Source organism: Trachinotus anak, unplaced genomic scaffold (assembly GCF_046630095.1).
Source record: "Trachinotus anak isolate AG129_WGS33_773 ecotype Australia unplaced genomic scaffold, CSIRO_AGI_Tana_v1 ptg000025l, whole genome shotgun sequence".
Lineage (NCBI taxonomy): Eukaryota > Metazoa > Chordata > Actinopteri > Carangiformes > Carangidae > Trachinotus > Trachinotus anak.
Window position 1 is genome coordinate 9370847 of NW_027273876.1, and position 19376 is coordinate 9390222.

The 19376-nt window shown below is 42.3% G+C and overlaps 2 protein-coding genes across 2 annotated transcripts; both read left to right on the plus strand.

Annotated features, from left to right (window-relative positions):
* Positions 1-14450: 14450 nt before the first annotated feature.
* crygmxl2 (crystallin, gamma MX, like 2) lies at positions 14451-16226 on the plus strand. Its single transcript, XM_071463153.1, has 3 exons — positions 14451-14572; positions 15179-15421; positions 15896-16226. Exons 1-3 carry the CDS (start codon positions 14564-14566, stop codon positions 16169-16171), a joined length of 528 nt encoding a protein of 175 aa, XP_071319254.1. The 5' UTR covers positions 14451-14563; the 3' UTR covers positions 16172-16226.
* A 389-nt stretch (positions 16227-16615) lies between these two features.
* crygmx (crystallin, gamma MX) lies at positions 16616-18382 on the plus strand. Its single transcript, XM_071463154.1, has 3 exons — positions 16616-16731; positions 17144-17386; positions 17748-18382. The coding sequence occupies exons 1-3, from the start codon at positions 16723-16725 to the stop codon at positions 18021-18023; spliced, it is 528 nt and encodes a 175-aa protein (XP_071319255.1). The 5' UTR covers positions 16616-16722; the 3' UTR covers positions 18024-18382.
* Positions 18383-19376: the final 994 nt, after the last annotated feature.

Genomic DNA, 19376 nt, shown 5'->3' on the forward strand with positions numbered 1-19376 from the left:
GTGTCTTTTAAAGTCTGTGCCACAGATCAAATTCTCATGTTCCTATGTTGCACTTTAAATTAAAATACAAAAAGGTTTATAGATCTATTTATAATGTTCAGCATCAGCTAGTTTTCTTTTTTCTTCACAATAACCCAGCCTTCAAATGCTATGAAACTGGGGCTTGGAAGTTAGAATACACAAGACTTTGGCACCAATGAAAACTTTCAGTTAACTCTACGAAGCACACATCCAAGGAGCTCAGCTCTTATCAGAGAGCAAGATAATTGTTGAAACAGGTGTAACTGTCGAAGTGTCAGCGTGCCTGCCTCTGTGTTCTGGTCCCCGAACCAACCTCCGCCTATGACTCCATCTCATAAGTCTTTCAGACAACCTTGGTGTGATTTCTTGACAAAAGCACACCCGCTCTCAAGGTGCACTCGAGCTCGATGTAAAAAGGGACAAAGACAGAGCCTGAGAGAAGATAGAGAAGAAATCCATTTCTTCTCCTAATTATGCGAGAAAAAGAGACTTTGTGAAGATAAAGTTGGGTGACACAAGGGCATATTGAGGGACACACTCACTTTAGGAAGATTTTTTCAAAGTGGGAGGCACAAATGGATGTTTGTGCTATAAGCTGTGGCTGCTAATTGGTACAAACTTAATGAATGCAGGGTGCTGTGTGGAGACAGATGCTTTGTGCAATGTGGCAGATTTCAGTGGCTGCGCGTCTCTCTCCATCGCTGGAACATCAAGAAGAGGAGAACATTTGGCAGGTCACAAAATTATGTGAGGAAAAGGGGAAGCCCAAGAAGAAGAAAAAAATGTAAACAGTTGTTTGTTTATTTTTTCGTTAATTTATGGGTGACTGTGTGTATGTTTTGTGTGTTTGTGTGTGTGCGTGTGTGTGCGCGCGCGCGCTCAGTCTGAGAGTTAGCAGTTCTCAAGCGCTTGTCTATTTGTTTGAGCCATCGCTTTTGTTTTGGCTTTCTTGCCTCGCCAGCTCTGTGGCTCTCAATTAGCGTGCAAGCCTCAGGGACCTAATTAACCAGTTCAATTAATAAATAATTTTCTTAAAAATCCCATACAAGCCATTCTGACATTTGTTAGCCACTCAGGAGCTGCTGTGTGCGAGTGTGTGTGTGTGTTTGTGTGTGTGTGTGAGAAAAAGAGAGGGAAAGAGAGAAAATGATTAGCTTGTTTGCAAGCTCTGCTTATCCCCCAGGTGGCTGATGCAGGGGACAGTGCTCTGTGTGTGTGTGTGTGTGTGGCAGGATGGAGGGGGGCTTACTCACAGTGCTGGACCCCACAGCAGAGGAGGGCCCCCATGACCTTTTATCGAGTGTCCAATCAATAATGTGCGAGCGTCCATCTCTTTGAGTTGCAGCCCGAGCCCAGGCTTCTGAAGGCCTGTGGCCAGCAGCAAAGCAGGATGGGAGCAGGCTACACAGTGGGGCAAGAGAGTCCTTGGGGGGGCAGAAGTGGAACAGAACCAACCGCCTCATGTCATTTACTCATAATGATGTCTTCCTTTAGTTGAAAAGGGAGGGGTGCAGGGGACAGAGAGTGGGTGTGGAGGGGGGCAGTGCCCCCCCCTTCCACTAGCCACCACAGATTCAGCCTTTCTCTTTCCTTTGTCTGACGGTGAAAGCATCCTCTTTGGTCTGTCACCGGGCTCTGTGATAAAGGAGTAGAAAACAGACCCTGGCTTTTTTCACATTAGAATCCCACTTAGTGTTTCTTATCATAGCTATCTATCTGGTCACATGTTAGGCTGGAGTTGTATTTCATTGTTTCGTGAACTGTAACGTATATTCCCTTGTGGGCACAATGGGACAGATGTGCTTGTTTAATTTGTAGCATTATCTCCAAACATCGACATTACAGGATCTGGTTGTCACCGCCAAAGAGCCAGTGCTGATGGATCTGACTGTGTACCAGTGTTCATTAAACACACTCCAAACAGCCTTCAAACCGACTCTATTAGTGGCTGCCTCTAGAACAAGAGGCGCCTGAATACAATTTTTGACCATGAAATGCTCTTTAAGCAGATGAACGAGACTTGAAAGATGAACAGGACTTGAAGTTTCCTTTTTTTTTTTTTCTTTTTTTTTTCTTGAAAATGCCAGTGAGGAGTCAATCACTGGATATCAAAGCAGCAGGGACACACAAGAAAATCCAGTGATAATACATGGGCTGCCCACGCTCACTGAAGACTGTTAGGATGGCCATCACAAGCATCAGCGCCGACACAAAGAGCAGACACCAGCCTTTCAGCGAGCAGCTAGCTGTCGCTCTGTATTAGCTGCAGGCATACGACGACAGTTTGCGTTGAATTGAGATCCTCTTTGCTGCGTAGCTGTGCAGATGGAGTCCAGAGACTTATTCAAGACACTTGGCTGACCCACACTGCCTACAGCAGTCAACATATGGCTCCTTAGTCTGGCTTCGTTGCGTTCGTACGCTGCAATTTATTTCTACACCGTTCGACTGAGAATACCCACACAAAATGAAGCTGCTTGACTAAGTAAGAAATATATTCTGGCAGCCAGATGAGAGAAAAAGTGAGTTAAATATACCGGCAGACAAATAACTATTAAAGTCTGCGTGTTTTCGTATTAAGCATCAACTCTGGTAGTCATTCCTCATCACAACTGGGCTGGAGAGATTTCAGCCCATCGATCGGTAAAGTAAGTGTGTGAAAGAGAGTATGAGTCAAAAGGGGATCTGAAGGTGGGCTGACAGATGGAAGACACATGGAGGACCTAAAGATGGAGAGATCACTTTTGTTCCCTGTCAGGTTTGACCGAGGCCTTCTCTGCTCAGAGGTGACTGTTGAACTCTCTGGCGCCCTCCAACACCCCCCTGAGATCACTGCGCTCGACTCCACTGCCTCCGCTTTGATGCAAAAGGGGGGTTATTGTGTAAATATTTTGCTTGAGCATTTGAGCATCTTAATCTTCCATAAGGTGATCTTTGGAGTGGAGCAACACGGGGTGCTGATGTTCAGAGGAGCTCCCAGTTGTAGAAAGAGAGAGGGAGCGAAAGAGACAGAGAAGGGAGGGAGAGGAAAAAGAAGAAGGTCTGTGTACTTGCTAGAGTGCTGGGAGCTAGAGTTCACTACGGGGGCGTAAGTGTGTCAAGAAGAGCGCTTTTCCCCCATCCGCAAGCCCCGGGCCCTCTCCACAACATTAAAAAGCATAAACAGTCAATACTGAATGTAACTCAGAGAAAGAGCAAGAGAGGGAGCGTGGAAAAAAAGAAACAAGTACGAGAACGCAAGGGTTTTTCAAGCGTTACACAACATAGTGAGATCAGAGAAATGGAGGCTGGGCTGTAGTGTATAGTTGCAAAGCTTTCTGATGGAGGAAGGGAGCCTCTCCAAGTGAATCATTCATTGCGGGCGGCAGGGGTGTAAATATGAAGGGGAGGGTTGAAGGAGAGCGGGATCAAGGAAATGCACACCTGGTGCAAGACAGGGGTCAGATTGGCCCAACACAAAAGGAAACGAAAGGGAAAAAGAGAATGAGTTGTTTGGCATACCTCCGTTTAGACAGCAGCAGTGCTTCTATCGGCGCGTTTGTGCAAAGCAGGACAGAATGGAGTAGGTAGAAGGTGCATATGGTGGTAGGCTGTCTGTGCCGATACACATGCTGAAAACACATGCTTTCTATGCCGATGAGAGGGAGGCTCATCTTATTTAAAAATATTTTTTTTAAAAAGAGAGAGTTTCAAACGTTCAACATTTTAGACTTCCAGTTTTGAGATGTGAGGGCTTATTTATCTGTGGCATATTGTTCTTGCTCATAATCGCTCAAGAGTCTCAATCAGTCACTCCCTCTCTCTCCGTCTCTCACAAGTTTTTCAAACGACATCTCCCAAACGCTCGACACCTGGCTGGCTGACTTCAGAGCTGAAACGAGTGGAGAAGTCTGTGTGTCTCTCAGTCTTTTTTAATCATCCATTCACTCCTCACATGTTCAAGCCTATGTATTCGGGGAGATCTTCCTCTATAGACACATCATAAAGACACTCAGATTACTGGAGAGCAGGTGTGGGATGGCTGCTGCAACATAGTATTGTTTACAAGGAAATGTGATTGTTAAATATATTAATTATAATCATAATCAAATACTATAATTTCATGATAGTTTTATAAATAAAGTTGACATGTAAAGGATGTATAAGTATCAGGCCTGCTGCATCAAAATTATTTAGTGTACATATCTGTCATGCACCAGTGTTTTCCTTAATAAACAATTCCATCTTAAACCAAGGACATTCAGACCTCATATTGTTTCTCTCCTTGAGCAAATGTTCTCCTGGTTTATGGCCAAACAAAAGTTACTCTAGTGCAATGTACTGCGTGAGCCATTTCCCTGCCAGAGAAAGACTCCATATTTTAAACATTTGGAGGAGGGAACAATATCTATGAAAAGTGTGAAATTTGATTTCTACCCCATGGAATAGGCCGTTTCCTTCTGTTGTCAAACAGAATGATTAAACATGCTCATTCACATGCTCCCATGGTAGGACGTTATTAATTTATCACTTCAGAGTTATCTGTGCTTTTGCACACACACACACACACACACACACACATATACATACATACATACACACCCGCATACACGTTTGTGTCTCGATGATTGACAATGTGATAAATTTTATTTGAATATGGCTGACATGAATTATGTAACCAGAGAGACTGGTGGCTTTGTTGCTTCCCTCTAGCTCTTCGCTTTTCCTCCAAGATAACATACAGTTGATAATTTACAGTAGAACACATTCTGAAACTATAAAGAAAGCTATAGCGACAATGCCCCACAGAGAACAAAACAGAGTGCTTCACTGCAGCCAGCTAAGCTGGCTCTGAAAACTGCAGAGAAGTGAAGAGGAGAAGGTTCACATTGTGGCAGCGCTGCAGTAAGGTTAGGTGGTTGACACTTCTGACACTGGAAAGTGATTTTTTTTTAGTTCAGCTCTGATGGTAGCGATGAGGTCTCAACAGACTGGGTTAGACCAAAAAAAAAAGAAAAATAAACACAAATGAAAGAAAAAAAAAATCGAGCACAGCACCCGTGGTATCTGATGTTGATAGCTGTGGCGAAAGACTGCCTTTGAAAGGCTTGAGGAAAGTGACAATACTGTATGTTTTTTCCTTGTTGCTGCTCCTCCAGACGGCCAACATAAAAAATTAAAAAAAAAACCTGTCTGATTGGTCTGAAAAGACTGTCAAATGTCAAGCGGTTATCAAACAGCAGACATGTTTTCTTTTAAAAAGATACCAGCAGAAGGAAAAGCCTAACCTTTCAGCGAGTGAGTGGAAGTCACTCATCCCATCATGTGCGGTACTGCACACAAGCAAAACCCTTGCTCTTTACAAGGCTTACACTTTCCCCTCTGATTCAAATCTGTAGTTGTTGACACAAGTTTTGTACAGCTCAAAATAGATGGATCTGTAAAAACACCTAATTCCTGGGAATTATTAACTTGGAGGGATGCCATGAAGAGCCAAGAGGGGAAACAACCTTTACACATTTCCAAAAAGAAAAGGAGCTATGACCAGGGAGAGGTGGGAATACAAAATGAAACCTTTTCATCGTAATATGTGCTTTTAGTTGTAAAATTGCTTGGGTCTTGTGCAGCACTCTTCACTCTTGTGCATCACGTTCACATCTCAATGTGGCCTGTGCAGATTGCGTGTCACAGTCATCCGCCTGGAATGACAACATCAGCTTGCTCAACACTGGGTGTACAGTTGTACTTTGGTGTTCCAGTTCCTATGGCTGATGTTGCTCAGCTCCCTTCGCACTCAACGGCGCTTGTTCGAAAAGGGAGATGGGACGACCACGTCCTTGATTTTCAAAGCGGTGAGACTTGTTAATGCCCTCATTTTCATGTACACCACTGAATCAATCATTACTGCTCTATTGCGCTGCTCAAACAAACTTCTGCACAACTTTCACTTGAACCTACATTTGTGTTCTCATTATTTTTTGATTTCACTCTGAGAATGTCTCTTTGTGCTTTTGAGCTGGCTGCGCAGGGAGGTCAGACATCGGGCTGGAGCTGGCAGGGACCCAGTGTCTTGCTCAAAGACACTTAAGCAGGCTAGGTGTTTGCTGCAGGCCTCGAGTCCAGCTATAGCTCCCTGCAACTCTAACACTGACAGACGATATAAGACTCTATATTACACTGAATATTTTCTCGCATTTTTGTTCTTGGATTGTTTTACAAAGCAGTGAGTAATCTATGACTTTTATCTCCAAATAGGAAATTATAACATCACCTTCAATACTTAAAGTGACCTGTAATTGAGGGAGAAGGGGCTGAAAAGTGACTTCTAACAGCAAGATATCTCTGAGCCTGGCACTGTTGAGTCTTTGGTATTGATCAAAAACACTATTAATCTCTCAAATATATGTTATTTTAATTTTCAGGCATAAAATTCCTTCCAAATGTGGAAAACTTCACTCATCATGGATAGATAGAAATTCAGTTGTCCAGCAGCTCGCTCATATATGCAGTTTAGATTGCAAAGTAGTTGGACTTCTGTATCCTGCAGCCAGACTCAAAGTGGTTATTATTATTTAAAACACAGCAGCTGACAAGGCCACAAACATCACATCTCTATTTTGAAAAAAAAAAAAAAGGTGAGGCCAGGACAAACTCTGTACTTTGGAATTTCTCTGCATCGAAGAGAGGTGATAATGAACATTAATATGTACAGCTGGCTCTTTATACAAGGCTTGCTGTGCTGCCTTTGGTGTCCTGTTGAGAGGGTGTCTAAGCGGTACACCATCAATGACAGGGAACAAAGCCAGAGAAAATATCAAGTCTTTTTCCACAACTGCTTGCCTGCCTTGCTCTGCCTTAAGATTAATCTAATTTGGTCTTTATTGAGAAATGGGTAAGAGCAGTTTTGTTTTATTTATGTATGTTTTTTCCTCCTCTGCTCGTTTCCTTTGTTGCTTCTTCTCGGCTGCCTCTGACAAAAGACAGCCAGCCTGCCAAGCCCGGTGTTGCTCTGGGACGGACCTGTCAATCACTCCTGACGGCACCCTGACAACATGTACGTTAAAATTTCAAACGGGACTCAAAGGCGGCGCGTGACAGCCAAGCCTTTGAAAGTGGCTGTAGCACTCGCGACAGCCAGAGGAGTACGGGTGGAAAACAAACTAGAAAACAACAGTGCGGAGGGAAAAGAGAGAGAGAGAGAGTCAGAGACAGAGAGGGGAAGAAAAAAAAAACAAAAGTTAAAAGCAAAACAGTGAAGAATGTGGGTCTTGATGATGGGAATTGGCATTAGATTCTCCCTTGGTGTATCATTGTTTTTTAATTTGGTTGAAACTCCCAGGAGTGGAGCTTTCGGTCTGAGGGCCCGTTCCTGCCGCAGTCCAGGGACAGCAGCGCCTCTCTCCTGTTCCTCTGAGGCCTCACTCAGATCAAGTCAAGCCTCTTATGCATCTCACTATCCTATCCTTCAACACAAAACAACTGTGCACGAATGTTAATAACATTCTTGATTCCATCTTGCATACCTTCACTTCATGGTTGTGCAATTAATTCCCAGTAGAAATGGAAACCAGTGCCTGCTACTGAGATAAGCCCTTTCTGTAGAATTCACAAATCTAAGATGTGTAGCTTCCAATACCGACAAGAAAATGGACAACTCAATTTAAATTCCTGCTCCGCTGCCCTGAATGCGCCAGGATGAAATCTTTTTAAAACACTGTGGATCCACAAAACCGTTGCCTACAAGCAAACAAATGGCATATGGCGTACAATGTGCACACACAGGCTTGAGGATGTACTTTCAAATGATCACCCAGGATAACACACAGACACAGACCACCGCCGCCGCCACCTCTTCAACATGGCTAAATGAACAGTGTAAATGGGGGACAACACAAAGGGCCCGGGCTGTGCCAGACCCTATGGGAGAACTGCCATCTCTGCAGTCCTGCAGTTTGTGCACTGATCCTTCAGTCAGCATCCACATCTGCAGTTCAAAAACACACACGGGCTTGAAACTGCTACAAAGCTAACTGTTCATTGTCTGTCTGAGACTTTGTTTGACCATGCTGTGTGTATGTGTGAGTGTGTGTGTGTGTGTGTGTGTGTGTGTGTGCGCGCATGTATGTGTGAGTCTAGTCCAAGTTTGTTTGAAACTACCATTCTAAAAACAACTCTAACGCTACAGTGTGTGTGTGTGTGTGTAGCGAATGTGTGTGTTGCTTCTACAAACAAGTGGACAAGCAGCATGTGTGCTGGGACACAGGTCATGTCAGCCTGTTAGTGAATGTTTTTTTTTTTTGTTTTTTTTTTTTACTTGTCCCTTGGTAAAACTATGTCTGAGCACTGATAGGCTTCAGTACAGACAGGAGCCATGGCACTGATACACACATTCAGCTGAACCACATGAATTCGTGCCATTGTCTAACTCGTGTCTATATACATGCATGTCCAAGCTTACTTACAAATGTATACATGCAAGCAAACACACACACATACAAGCTGCTCAGAGATGCGGCTGTGGTTTAAAGAACTTAAAACAGTCATCCAGCTGACAGCCAATGCTTTGGCTTCTAGTGCCCTCTAGTGCCTGGAACTACCTGGCCAATTAACTGGGATGTCTGCTTAAACTGTGAGGGCAAACTGTGCGCTACTGAAATGTACTAGAGTAACGCAAATATACTGTAGATGTTGCTTAACATGTGTATAAAAGTAGTTTAGTAATTTGTTTTATATGAATATAACGTTGGCTATTTCCTGATAACTCTTGGAGTTGCATCCAATTTCAATAAGGCAAAGGGTTTAAAAAGGCAGGCACTCATGCAACTTCATGAAAAATCTGAGGCATGTTCAGCAATAAAAAAACATTCATATTGTAAAACATCAAGTGCAAATTTTGTTCTGTGTACTTCTGCAGTTCAAAAGAAGCAAAGGTCTAAATTAAATTTAATACACAACATAATTGTGTCTTTTGTATTTCATGGCTTTCATTATGTGTGTTTCAACAATTATCCTACATATTTAATATCTGTAAAAAAGACTAATTCTGAAAGAATGATCCCATATGCGAAAATGCTAGAAACTGACTTTGAATTATTAAGATGAAGAAGTTGATATTTTAAACAATGTTCTTTTCAAAAACGCTGGCTCGACAGAAAGAGGCTTATTTCAAATAACATTAACCAGCCTGCCTTATCTGCAGAGTCCCATCAAATTGCTTTATAATAAGATCAATCAAGCTAATTTACATAAAAACATAGCTTTTATTTTACAGTCAGGCTCTCAAAAGGGGGCTGCTGTTGTATAACTAAGTCTAAATTATCGCAGCATTTTCTAAATAATGTTCCTTCATTCTTAAGGATTTAACAGCTGCAGCACAAAAAAAAGTAATCAAAACAACGTTTGTAAGGCTGACAATATTATCTCTTAATCAGATGAAATTGAATCTCTCTTAGATTTTAGTAACTTAAATGTTTTTCATAGCTGAGTTGTAAATGGTGGGATAAAAATAGACACAAGAAATAAAAGGTGTTAATAACTACAATAGTTTGTTTTAACAGGGTCTCATGGGAAAGTGATCTTTTATTTTAAACTTCATGAGCAAACGGGCGTTTGGGCAAAAAAAAAAAAAAAGCTTCCTGTTGTTGTCTGTGTTTTTGTGAATGTGGTGCACAGAAGAGGCTTTTGAAAAACTGGAAATCCAAATAACATCATCAAGGTGCTGTACACTTAAAACAAAATTAAAAATGTGACTTTTCTTATCATGTAACTTGATAACATCACACTTTATGGGGTTTCTCCCCTCAAATGATGAATTCCTTTATATATTATATTCATTGTACATGATTTGTTACAGCAAACATTTTTATTTCATGTCACATTATAGGCATTCTCTAAATTGTTAGATAAAATTAATGTAACTTTTTATTCATTTTATTACAGAGATATTGTAAAATATAAGATAAGATCATATAGCAATTGATTCTGAAGAAAAAAAAAACAAAACAAAACAAACCAACACATTTTGACACATTCAGCCAAAGCCAATAAAACCTAACATATTTAGGGCAGCTTAGGTCGCTGCCTTTGAGCAGCTGCATCATCCACGTGAGGACATTAATATAGTCTTATCTACTGCTTCATTTAGTATAATAAGGAAGGGTTTTTGTAAATCATATGCGTATATTTTTTACACATGCATGATGGAGCCAGCAGAGGTGGGATTTGAGAGGCACCTCAAAGCTATGATTATCCTGAGTGTCTCTGTCCAATAATGTTACCTGCTGGGACAGCAGCACTGCTCCTCTAAATAAATTGCAAGTGGCCTTGGGCAATAAGAGGAACCCTCGTTTGATCTGCCTGACTGCCAACGAGGAAAATGTGCAGGCAGTCAATCAAGCTCTTAAGGCTTTGCAACAATGGAGCCGACCCCAGTTTATTATTTATTTTTTAAATTGATGTATTTCATTATCACAAGGTGTCTACTTGGTGGGGTAGCGGGGACGGGGGGGGGGGCAGCGTTAAGGAGGGAGGGGGGAGCAACATGATCAATAATTGATATGCGGTGTGAAAAAGCTGATTTGCTGCCTCTCCTCTGGTGCACTTGTCACTGGCTGTTGTCAGAACACATTTGCTTTGATGACAAATTTGAAGAAGTGAACAACAGCATCACATCTGATTACAAATTTAGAGAGTGGTGAAAGGCAGGGGCCCCTTCTCACTGAGGCTCTGTTTGTTCAGGGCGCTCTGGAGGAATGACTACCAGGCTCTGAGGTGAGTTACAGTCTTGTAAGCAGAGAGATGAGAGGGGGGTTGAACTTTTTTGTCATGTGTCAGTAAACAGCGTGACTTGTTTGAAAGGCACCTGGATTACAGGGTGAAAAGTTGCTCTTTAAACCTTTAAAGCTTTGGGGCACGGGAGACATGCCACGTCAAAACAGAGTGTGGAGATGAGGAGTGAGAGCAACTAAAAGCCATCACTCCCCCTGGTGTGTCTGTTGAGAGACAGAGGAGTTGTCCTGCTTTTCACAGGGTTTGGGTCACGCTGTATGGTGGAGCATTTCAAAATCGATTCAGTCGAAAGAAGGGAGATGCTTGAGCGATCCGGGTTCCCTGAAAGAAGAGCTTGCACTGACGAGGTGAACAAAAACCCACGTAAACATGAATTTGATTGTTTCAAAGTTACTTCTGTGCTCAAGATAAAAAAGGAAGACCTGTGATTTTAAATTTTGTGATATTTTGCATTTCTAAGAGGGATCTTCAAGTGATACGAGCAGGTTTTCTGTAGGAGCACTGCATTCATTGTAAACAGATCACTCTTCAATGTAGAGTACAGAAGTGGCAAGATTCTCCGTTCAGGTTTACACCTAAATGATCACCTGCAGTTCAGCAGACTCCAACTAAGAGAAAGTCGTTATGGTGATTTCATTGCTAAGAGTAGTTCTTAATTAGTCTTAATGTTTTTTTTAATTACATGTACAGAGTGGAGATTTACCACCAACTTTAAAACTAAATCCTGATGGGTAACAGTTCAACACAAAATCTCAGAGAAGAGAAAAACAAACAACATATCAACAACTCAACATAATTGACAGCTGCATCCATTTGCTGGGTCCAAGCCCCCCTCCTCCTGCTTTTTCCACTCTGTTCTTCCAACACCATTTCCTCTTTTAATTATCCCCCAGCAAAAAGATGGAGCACATCAGACGCATCGCGGTAAATCCTGGCCCTGGCACAGGCTCATAGTGGCTCCTGCGTCTGGCAATCCCGATAGAGCCTGTGTGCTGGCAGTGACAAGAGAGGGAGGATGCCTGGAGATTTTCTGACAGAAAGAATGGAGAGGATGATCTCTCAGCAAAAGAGAGGTCCTCATTCTACTCCCGGCGTGGGAGGCTTTTTTGGCGAGCGCTTTCCGATCATACCACATTTTCAGCACCAGATTAGCCAGTCCTCAGGAGCAAAACTCACATAGACCCCTTGTTTACACCTCAGTACCATAGTGTTTTTGTAATGACTGTTCAGAAAAAGAGCACATTGCAGGCACTGCAAGCGCGTCTGCTCTCCTATCTCTTCCTACAACATTTTTGGGGTGAGACTTATTGTATATTGCAGGGTCAGAGAGACCATGGTTTGGATTAAGGGAATATGATTTGTTTTGAATTGAAAGAGGTCTCCTCTGACCTGAAATGTGTTTTACTGAATGAATTGCACATTCACATTCTAATTAGGTATCAGCTACACGAATGGGTTTTTCTTTTGGAAGTCGGGTAGACGAAAAAGGTTGCAAGTTAACTAGTGCTGCGGTTGCTATCCGTCAAAGTTTCTGCTATCTCTGTGGGGTGCACATCAATCACAGAGGTCCCCAACTGACAGTCATTCTGCAGGCTAATAGTGTCATCATCTCCCACGCGATTACACAGATTGCACAATGAGATCCTCGGACACAATGGAGCTGCAAATCTAGCCCCCCACTCTTCCCTTCTCCTTTCCTTTTCTTCCATCATTCTGAGATGAAGAGTGGAATGCTCCACAGCGGGTAGCTTTCTTCTCCTCCGGGGGGAACTGAGAAAGCAGGCAAGGGCCTCTGTGATGTTAGTTTCCCTTCAGGGTGGGGAGAAGATGTCTTGTAGCACAGCTAAAGATGATCATTTGAGAGCCTGTGAAACAAGGTTCCCCTCTGGAAGCTACAGAGACATGGAGAGAGCCAAGGTCCCAACTAATGAGTTAGGGTTAGCTGATGTTCCTCAGTGATGAAAATGAGAACAATGACAATGATGGTAGTGCCAATCAGATCTTTTTTCCCCTTATGGTTTAGAGATTGTATTGCAACTCAGTTACATGCTTCTCCCAACACAAAGGTCAAAGGTCAGACTAAGCAGCAGCCTTGGAGCTGATAGAGTCCCATTCAGGGACACCTCAGTTCAGTGAATGCCTGCCACTATATCACATAGTCTGAACAAGTGCTTTCCAGACTGACACGGTTTTCCTGTCATTCTGCTGCCCCCCTGCATCAAGACTGAGTAAAAAAAGATTTTACATTTAATAAGTATGATGAAAGAAATCATTAATCTATGAATGGACATATGAGAACTATCTAAACATTTGTTTCTTACATGTTCTGATTAAAACCTTTCCTCCCAGAGTAACTATTTGCTCCAGAAACTCACAAAACAAAACAACATCCCATCTGATAATCCGCCACAATTATGCTGCACAGCATGATGAAAGGATATCAATGATCTACTTATGTCATAGAAAAAGAGTGCAGCTTCAAACATGAAACCTATTGAAGCCTATGAGAGTTTCAAGTCGATGAATGATCAAAGGAGCAAAAGCTTATCAACGCTGTTCCTTAACACTGAAACAGTGTCATATGGCTGTGGATACACTACCACAGTAGCAGTGTTTTTGGCCAGGAACATAATGGCTATTGTGCTTTCTGAAAACATTTGCCTTTTTACACAGCAAAAACCACACAAAGTGGAGAGAGGGCATGAGCTCTTTATCCTGATGAAAGGCTAAAGGATGAGACTGACCTTTCTGGCATCAGCTGGGCTTTGGGAACACAATACATGGCGGCAACTCTTTCTGGCCTTTTCCCCTTCAGCTCTGGGCTATGCTTACAAGCCAAAGACTCAAGTCCAAACATCTATCATTTTATACAAAGACTCAAACACGCACATGCCCCAAACCCTCCTTTTATATCACACAAACATAAACACACACAAATGCACGCACATCCGAATGCACACACATGCACACAAATGTATGCACACACACATACACACACACACACACACACACACACACACACACACACACACACACACACACACACACACACACACACACACACACAAAGAGCAGTTCTGTCTGTACATCTGCAAACAAACCAGTCCCGTCTGGCATCATAGTACAACTGCAGGCTATGGAAGCAAAAAGAGACAACAGATCACTGTAGATTACATCAACACAAAAGCTTGACTCAGTCCACAGTATCAGCACCACTTTCCTTTAACAGGAATTGAACAACAATTACATTGTGACCTGCACCACTTAGGAAACGCACCAGTCCAGACACACTTAAACAGGGATTGAATGAAAAGTAACTGTGTTACTATTTTCCACCCAAGCAAGACATGAAATGAAAATCATGACTTGGTTAAGTAGTAGTTTAGAGAGTGGCCCCTAAAATGACCTAACCTACTGTACACTTTAAAGGCTTTGTTGCTGGGGGGCCATATACCTAAAGGGCCTTTGTCTGATATTTCAAAAGGCTGCATCAAAAGGTCATGGCGGAACAAGGGACATGCAAACACAGAATAGAACCTGTGCAGTGGGGGTGTGGGGGGGTGGGGTGGGAGGGTCAATTCTATAGGTAAACTCTCGCAGACAGCAGATAAGTTAGCCGTTGGCTGTCAGACAAAGGGAACAGTAGTTGGTATATGAAAAGGTAAAGAGTAGTAGTCCCTGACGTGTCAGAGGCCTCATCATCAGTGGGAGAGTATAAAAGGACCTGTAAGTGTGTCTAGGGCTATGGTGCGCAAACATCCACAGCCCTGCAACCATGGGAAAGGTATGAGCTCACATGCAATATGGCTTTGACATAGAGGTGAAGGGGGAAAATGGCATGATTTGGATTTGTCAAATATTGAAACAGGGAAACTGAATGCAGCAGAGGAGAACAGAGGTAGCAAAAGTACTCATTCAGGCAAAAAAAACTTTAGCAACACAAAATAGGATGGCCTGACTAACTCCTGAGGACTTATTTTTGAAGGGAAAATAACACACCTATAGGTGTTTAAAAGGGAAGCCTCTCTGGAGATCGACAATTAAATGGTATCCCAATATGACAGATTAATAATGTGTGTATGGCAGCACAGCACTCTGACTACTTAAATTTGAAAAGTTGACAGTGTGTTCAGATTGGACAAGCATACAATGTGCAGTGCTTTAAATAAAAGTCAGCTGAAATAATAGTTTAGATTGCCTTGATTTTCACCTGTTAAACACTGAAAATAAGACTAGAGAGGCTTGTAGAGACGAGGGTCTCATGAAAAAGTAATTGAGCTTGTTCTAGGGAGAGCAGTGTCCCCTGCAGTCCATTCATGTGTATCGCATCCAGTCAGTGTATACACCTAACATTAACTTGAGTGATGCATGCCTTTCTCTCCTTTTCAAGATTATCTTCTACGAAGGCCGCAACTTCCAGGGACGCCACTGGGAGTGCAGCAGTGACTGCATGGAGACCTTCAGGCACTTCAACTGCTGTAATTCCATCCGCGTCAGTGGTGGTCACTGGGTGGCCTATGAGAAGCCTTACTACATGGGTTACCAGTACATCCTCGGCCCTGGCGAGTACCCTGACTACCGCTGCTGGATGGGCTTCAACAACTGCATCCGCTCCTGCCAGATGTTCCCCCCTGTAAGTCAATCAAATAGACAGATAGGACTGGTAGTCCCTCATCCCCCGCGACTCACCTTGTACATCAAATGGAAATGGATGTCAATCACTAGCCTTTTGATGTCATTTACAGGTACTCAGGCAGGTCATAGCATAAAAGTCTCCGCTGCAAGGCCCACAAGGAGACCCAGTCAGCCTTTAAAAGGAATATGATACACCCCCCATAAGACGCAGTGCCTTCATTCTAATTCCGTTAGTCACATTGAGAGTTTCTGGCAGTTTAGGGGGGTGAATCTAATTCTGTCATGCTGCGAGAGAGTTGTTGCTCATTCTCATCTGCAGATACTTAGTTAAAGAAACCAAGTAGTATAAGTACTCACTTGAAATAAAAGTTGATGGATCAGCTGAGGACAGGAAGCTCTTCCAAAGTGCTCTCTAGGCTTCGCAGTTACCAAAATAGCATAATAATCATGTACCGATTTCTTTCAAATCCAGTACAGAGGATCCTACAGGATGAGGATCTACAACAGGCCTGACATGATGGGAAGCACAATGGAGTTCATGGATGACTGCCCCAATGTGTATGAGCGCTTCCGCTTCCGTGACATTTACTCCTGCAACATCATGGAGGGTTTCTGGATCTTCTACGAGCACCCTAACTACAGGGGACGCCAATATTTCCTGCGCCCTGGAGAGTACAGGGCCTGTGGTGACTGGGGCTGCCACAACCCCATGGTGGGCTCATTCAGGAGGATGAGGACTCTCATGTAAATTCTACCCATGCACAACTCTTATGAATATTAAACTCTTAATTTCCAAACAAGAATGTCCTTTCTGAGCTTATTTGAATATATCCACGCAATATGAGCATGAGTCTGAGGTATATTAAAACTCTTTGGGCAAGCAGATGTGTTGCTTTGTATAGATCCTCAACCCATAAAAGCTTACTGCTGCTTAATGATCTATGTCACCTCAAATACCTATCAAAACAAACCAAACCTTTTCTCCTTGCTGCAATGTCTATACCCACAGTCTGCATGTTTTTGGTATTCATGCCAACAAAGGCAAATGTTGCAACTCTTATTGTATCCCTTTGAGAAAGTGCAGTTGTACAGTATTTTCCATAGACAGTCAGAGCTTTGACAAAGACAAAACAGCTGCCGCAGCTCACCAGCCCTATAGTGCTCTGCAGTCTATAGAGTGTGTTGTGCTGACACGACAAAGCTTTGTTTCATGTTTGCAAAGCCCTGATCCCAGCAGGGTCTATAAAGAGGTCCAGTGCAGACCGGCATCTGGCCTGGTCAGAACTTAACACAGTTACAATGGGCAAGGTAAGTGTGCAATTTAAAATATATATAGTGACAGCAAATCAAATATTTAATGTGATAAGTTCTACTGTTCTTCTATTGTATACCATGTTTTCAGGATATATAGGGGGTTGTAATAAAACACAAGACATTGCAAAGAATCACGGTAAAAATTTGAATGAGTGACATTAAATAACATGCTAAATAAAATAAAGCAAAATCAAAAATACTTTTATGTCTTTGTCTTCTACTAAGCAGAGTAAAAACTACGATTATCAACTGAGCTTGGGGTTTTTTTTAAAAGACTTTTTTCTCTTCATTAAAATATACCACATGTAATATTATATTTTATTCAAATTTAAGCTTATCAATATCAAAATTCTTCACTAACAATTATTCTACACAAAAACTTTATGCACTTTTATGTCATATGCAGATTATCTTCTACGAAGACAGGAACTTCCAGGGTCGTCACTATGAATGTAGTAGTGACTGTTCTGAGATGCAAAACTACTTCAGCCGCTGTAACTCAATAAGAGTGGAGAGCGGTTGTTGGGTGGCCTATGAGAAGCCCAATTATGCCGGCTACCAGTACATGCTGCACAAGGGCGAGTACCCTGACTACCAACGCTGGGCAGGCTTCAATGACTGCATCCGTTCCTGCCGTATGGTGCCACCTGTGAGTTTTAACTGATGCCCTACCCTGTTTGCAGCAATGTTCCCACTGAAGGTTTTCTGTAGAAGTGCCAGTTTAGGATGATTTAGTTCTCAAGCCTAGTCCTACTGTTCTCACCTATCAGTGCCAATACCTGTGGCTATTTTAAATCTCTTATTCTCTTTTTGGCTTGACCTATGACTGCAGTTAAAAAAAAAAAATTGTGTCAAGAAAAAAATAGGTCATTTGATCAGGAAAAGTTTAGTACAGCAAAAAGTTTGTCCATCAATTTGTGTCAAATTGCCATGTTATCCTACTTGGTAATACTGTGGTAATACTATCTTGAATGGCACTATCATTGCTTCTCTTATCATTTTTCCCCTAGTATACTGGGAACTACAGGATGAAGATCTTTGAGCGGTCTGACTTTGGGGGCCAGAATCTGGAGCTAATGGATGACTGCCCAGATCTGCATGAGCGTTTCCACACCCGTGACATCTCCTCTGTCAATGTCATGGAGGGCTACTGGATGCTGCATGAACACCCTAATTACAGGGGACGCCAGTACTTCTTGCGTCCCGGAGAGTACAGGAGGCACAGCGAGTGGGGAAGCACCAGCCCTACCTTTGGCTCTCTGAGACGTGTCACTGAGATCAACTAATTCCAAGTTGTTGTTTTTTTTTTTAACCCTTATTGAGGCCCATTGTTGAGCTTTCCACCCTCTTGTCACCCTAATGCAAACAGTGTTTCAATGTGGTCACAAAAATGTGGTGTCCAAACCTGAAGTTATACATTTTAATAATGGAGGTTTTGGTGCGTCTGATGTTGGGTTCTAGTTTTGTTGGGTTGCTCTGCATTGTTGGGTAAAGTTCTTTCCCAACTCAGTGCTCAAGCAATGCTCACAGTAAATAGTGATGATCTTTTTTGCTTTGGTCATCCCACAGCAAAACGGTTTGCCTCACTAGTCCCCAACCTCCTGTCCTACTGGAATCACAATAAATGAAAACTTGATGAAAGTCAGCTAAAGTGAGCCTTTGTTAATTTTCTATTGACGACTACAGCTGTCACTATCAAAAGATCGGGGGGATAGGGCTTGTCATAAATCTGAAGGATAATTTTCTTTTTAGCATGGCGATTGAACTTTAGTTTCATCAGGCCACAGAGTTAGATGTAGATGTAACCACTGAGGTCCTAGTAAGACGAAGAGTTTCTACAGTTTGCCATGATATTGTCATTCCACATACACAAAGAAAAATTATCAAGGAAACAGAAGCTTATTCTTTGAAGTTCAATATTAAAGACCAAAAAAGGGGGTATCTGAGGATGGGCATGTAGGAGTCTTTATGAGATCACATGGTACACAGTAAGCGCTTTGGGTCCATGAAAGATGCCCATATTAGATCCACATCACAGGGCCAGTGCCAACTCAAAGAGTTGGAGTCAAAGTGGCCTGGTATTAGCCCCGAGCATCAAGCTCTCTCAGAACAAAAAACAAAACCCAGTCCATATCCCTGCTCATGCATTTTTCATCAGCCCAAGATACTCAACCCTTTCAGAAATAAATATCAATTATTGAAATTGTTAATTATACACTGCGTAATTGGTGAAGATACACATGAATAAATAACTTTGACCATTAATTATTGATTCAAAAAAATTTGAAGCCCAGCGGGGAGTGCATTTGAGAATCTCTTAAGATCAAGAACAACAAGAAATATGAGTTTTGGCCTTGAGTAATGTCCAATTAAAGGGTTGTCGGCTTTGCTGTACAAGTCCAGTGATTTGCCCTCATCATCCTTCTTATATCTCTGTGGACAACAATACCCAACAGCCAACACACCATCAACGGGTGCAACATGATAACTGATCAGCTGGGGTCTGGGGGCAATGTCAGATAAGAGATGAGAGTAAATTTTCAAACTGGAAGTTAATTTAAGGTCATTAAGGGCCAGTAGCTTCAAATATTAAACTAATAAGGGAAATAAGCACTTTAGACTCATATAGAACTGCAGAA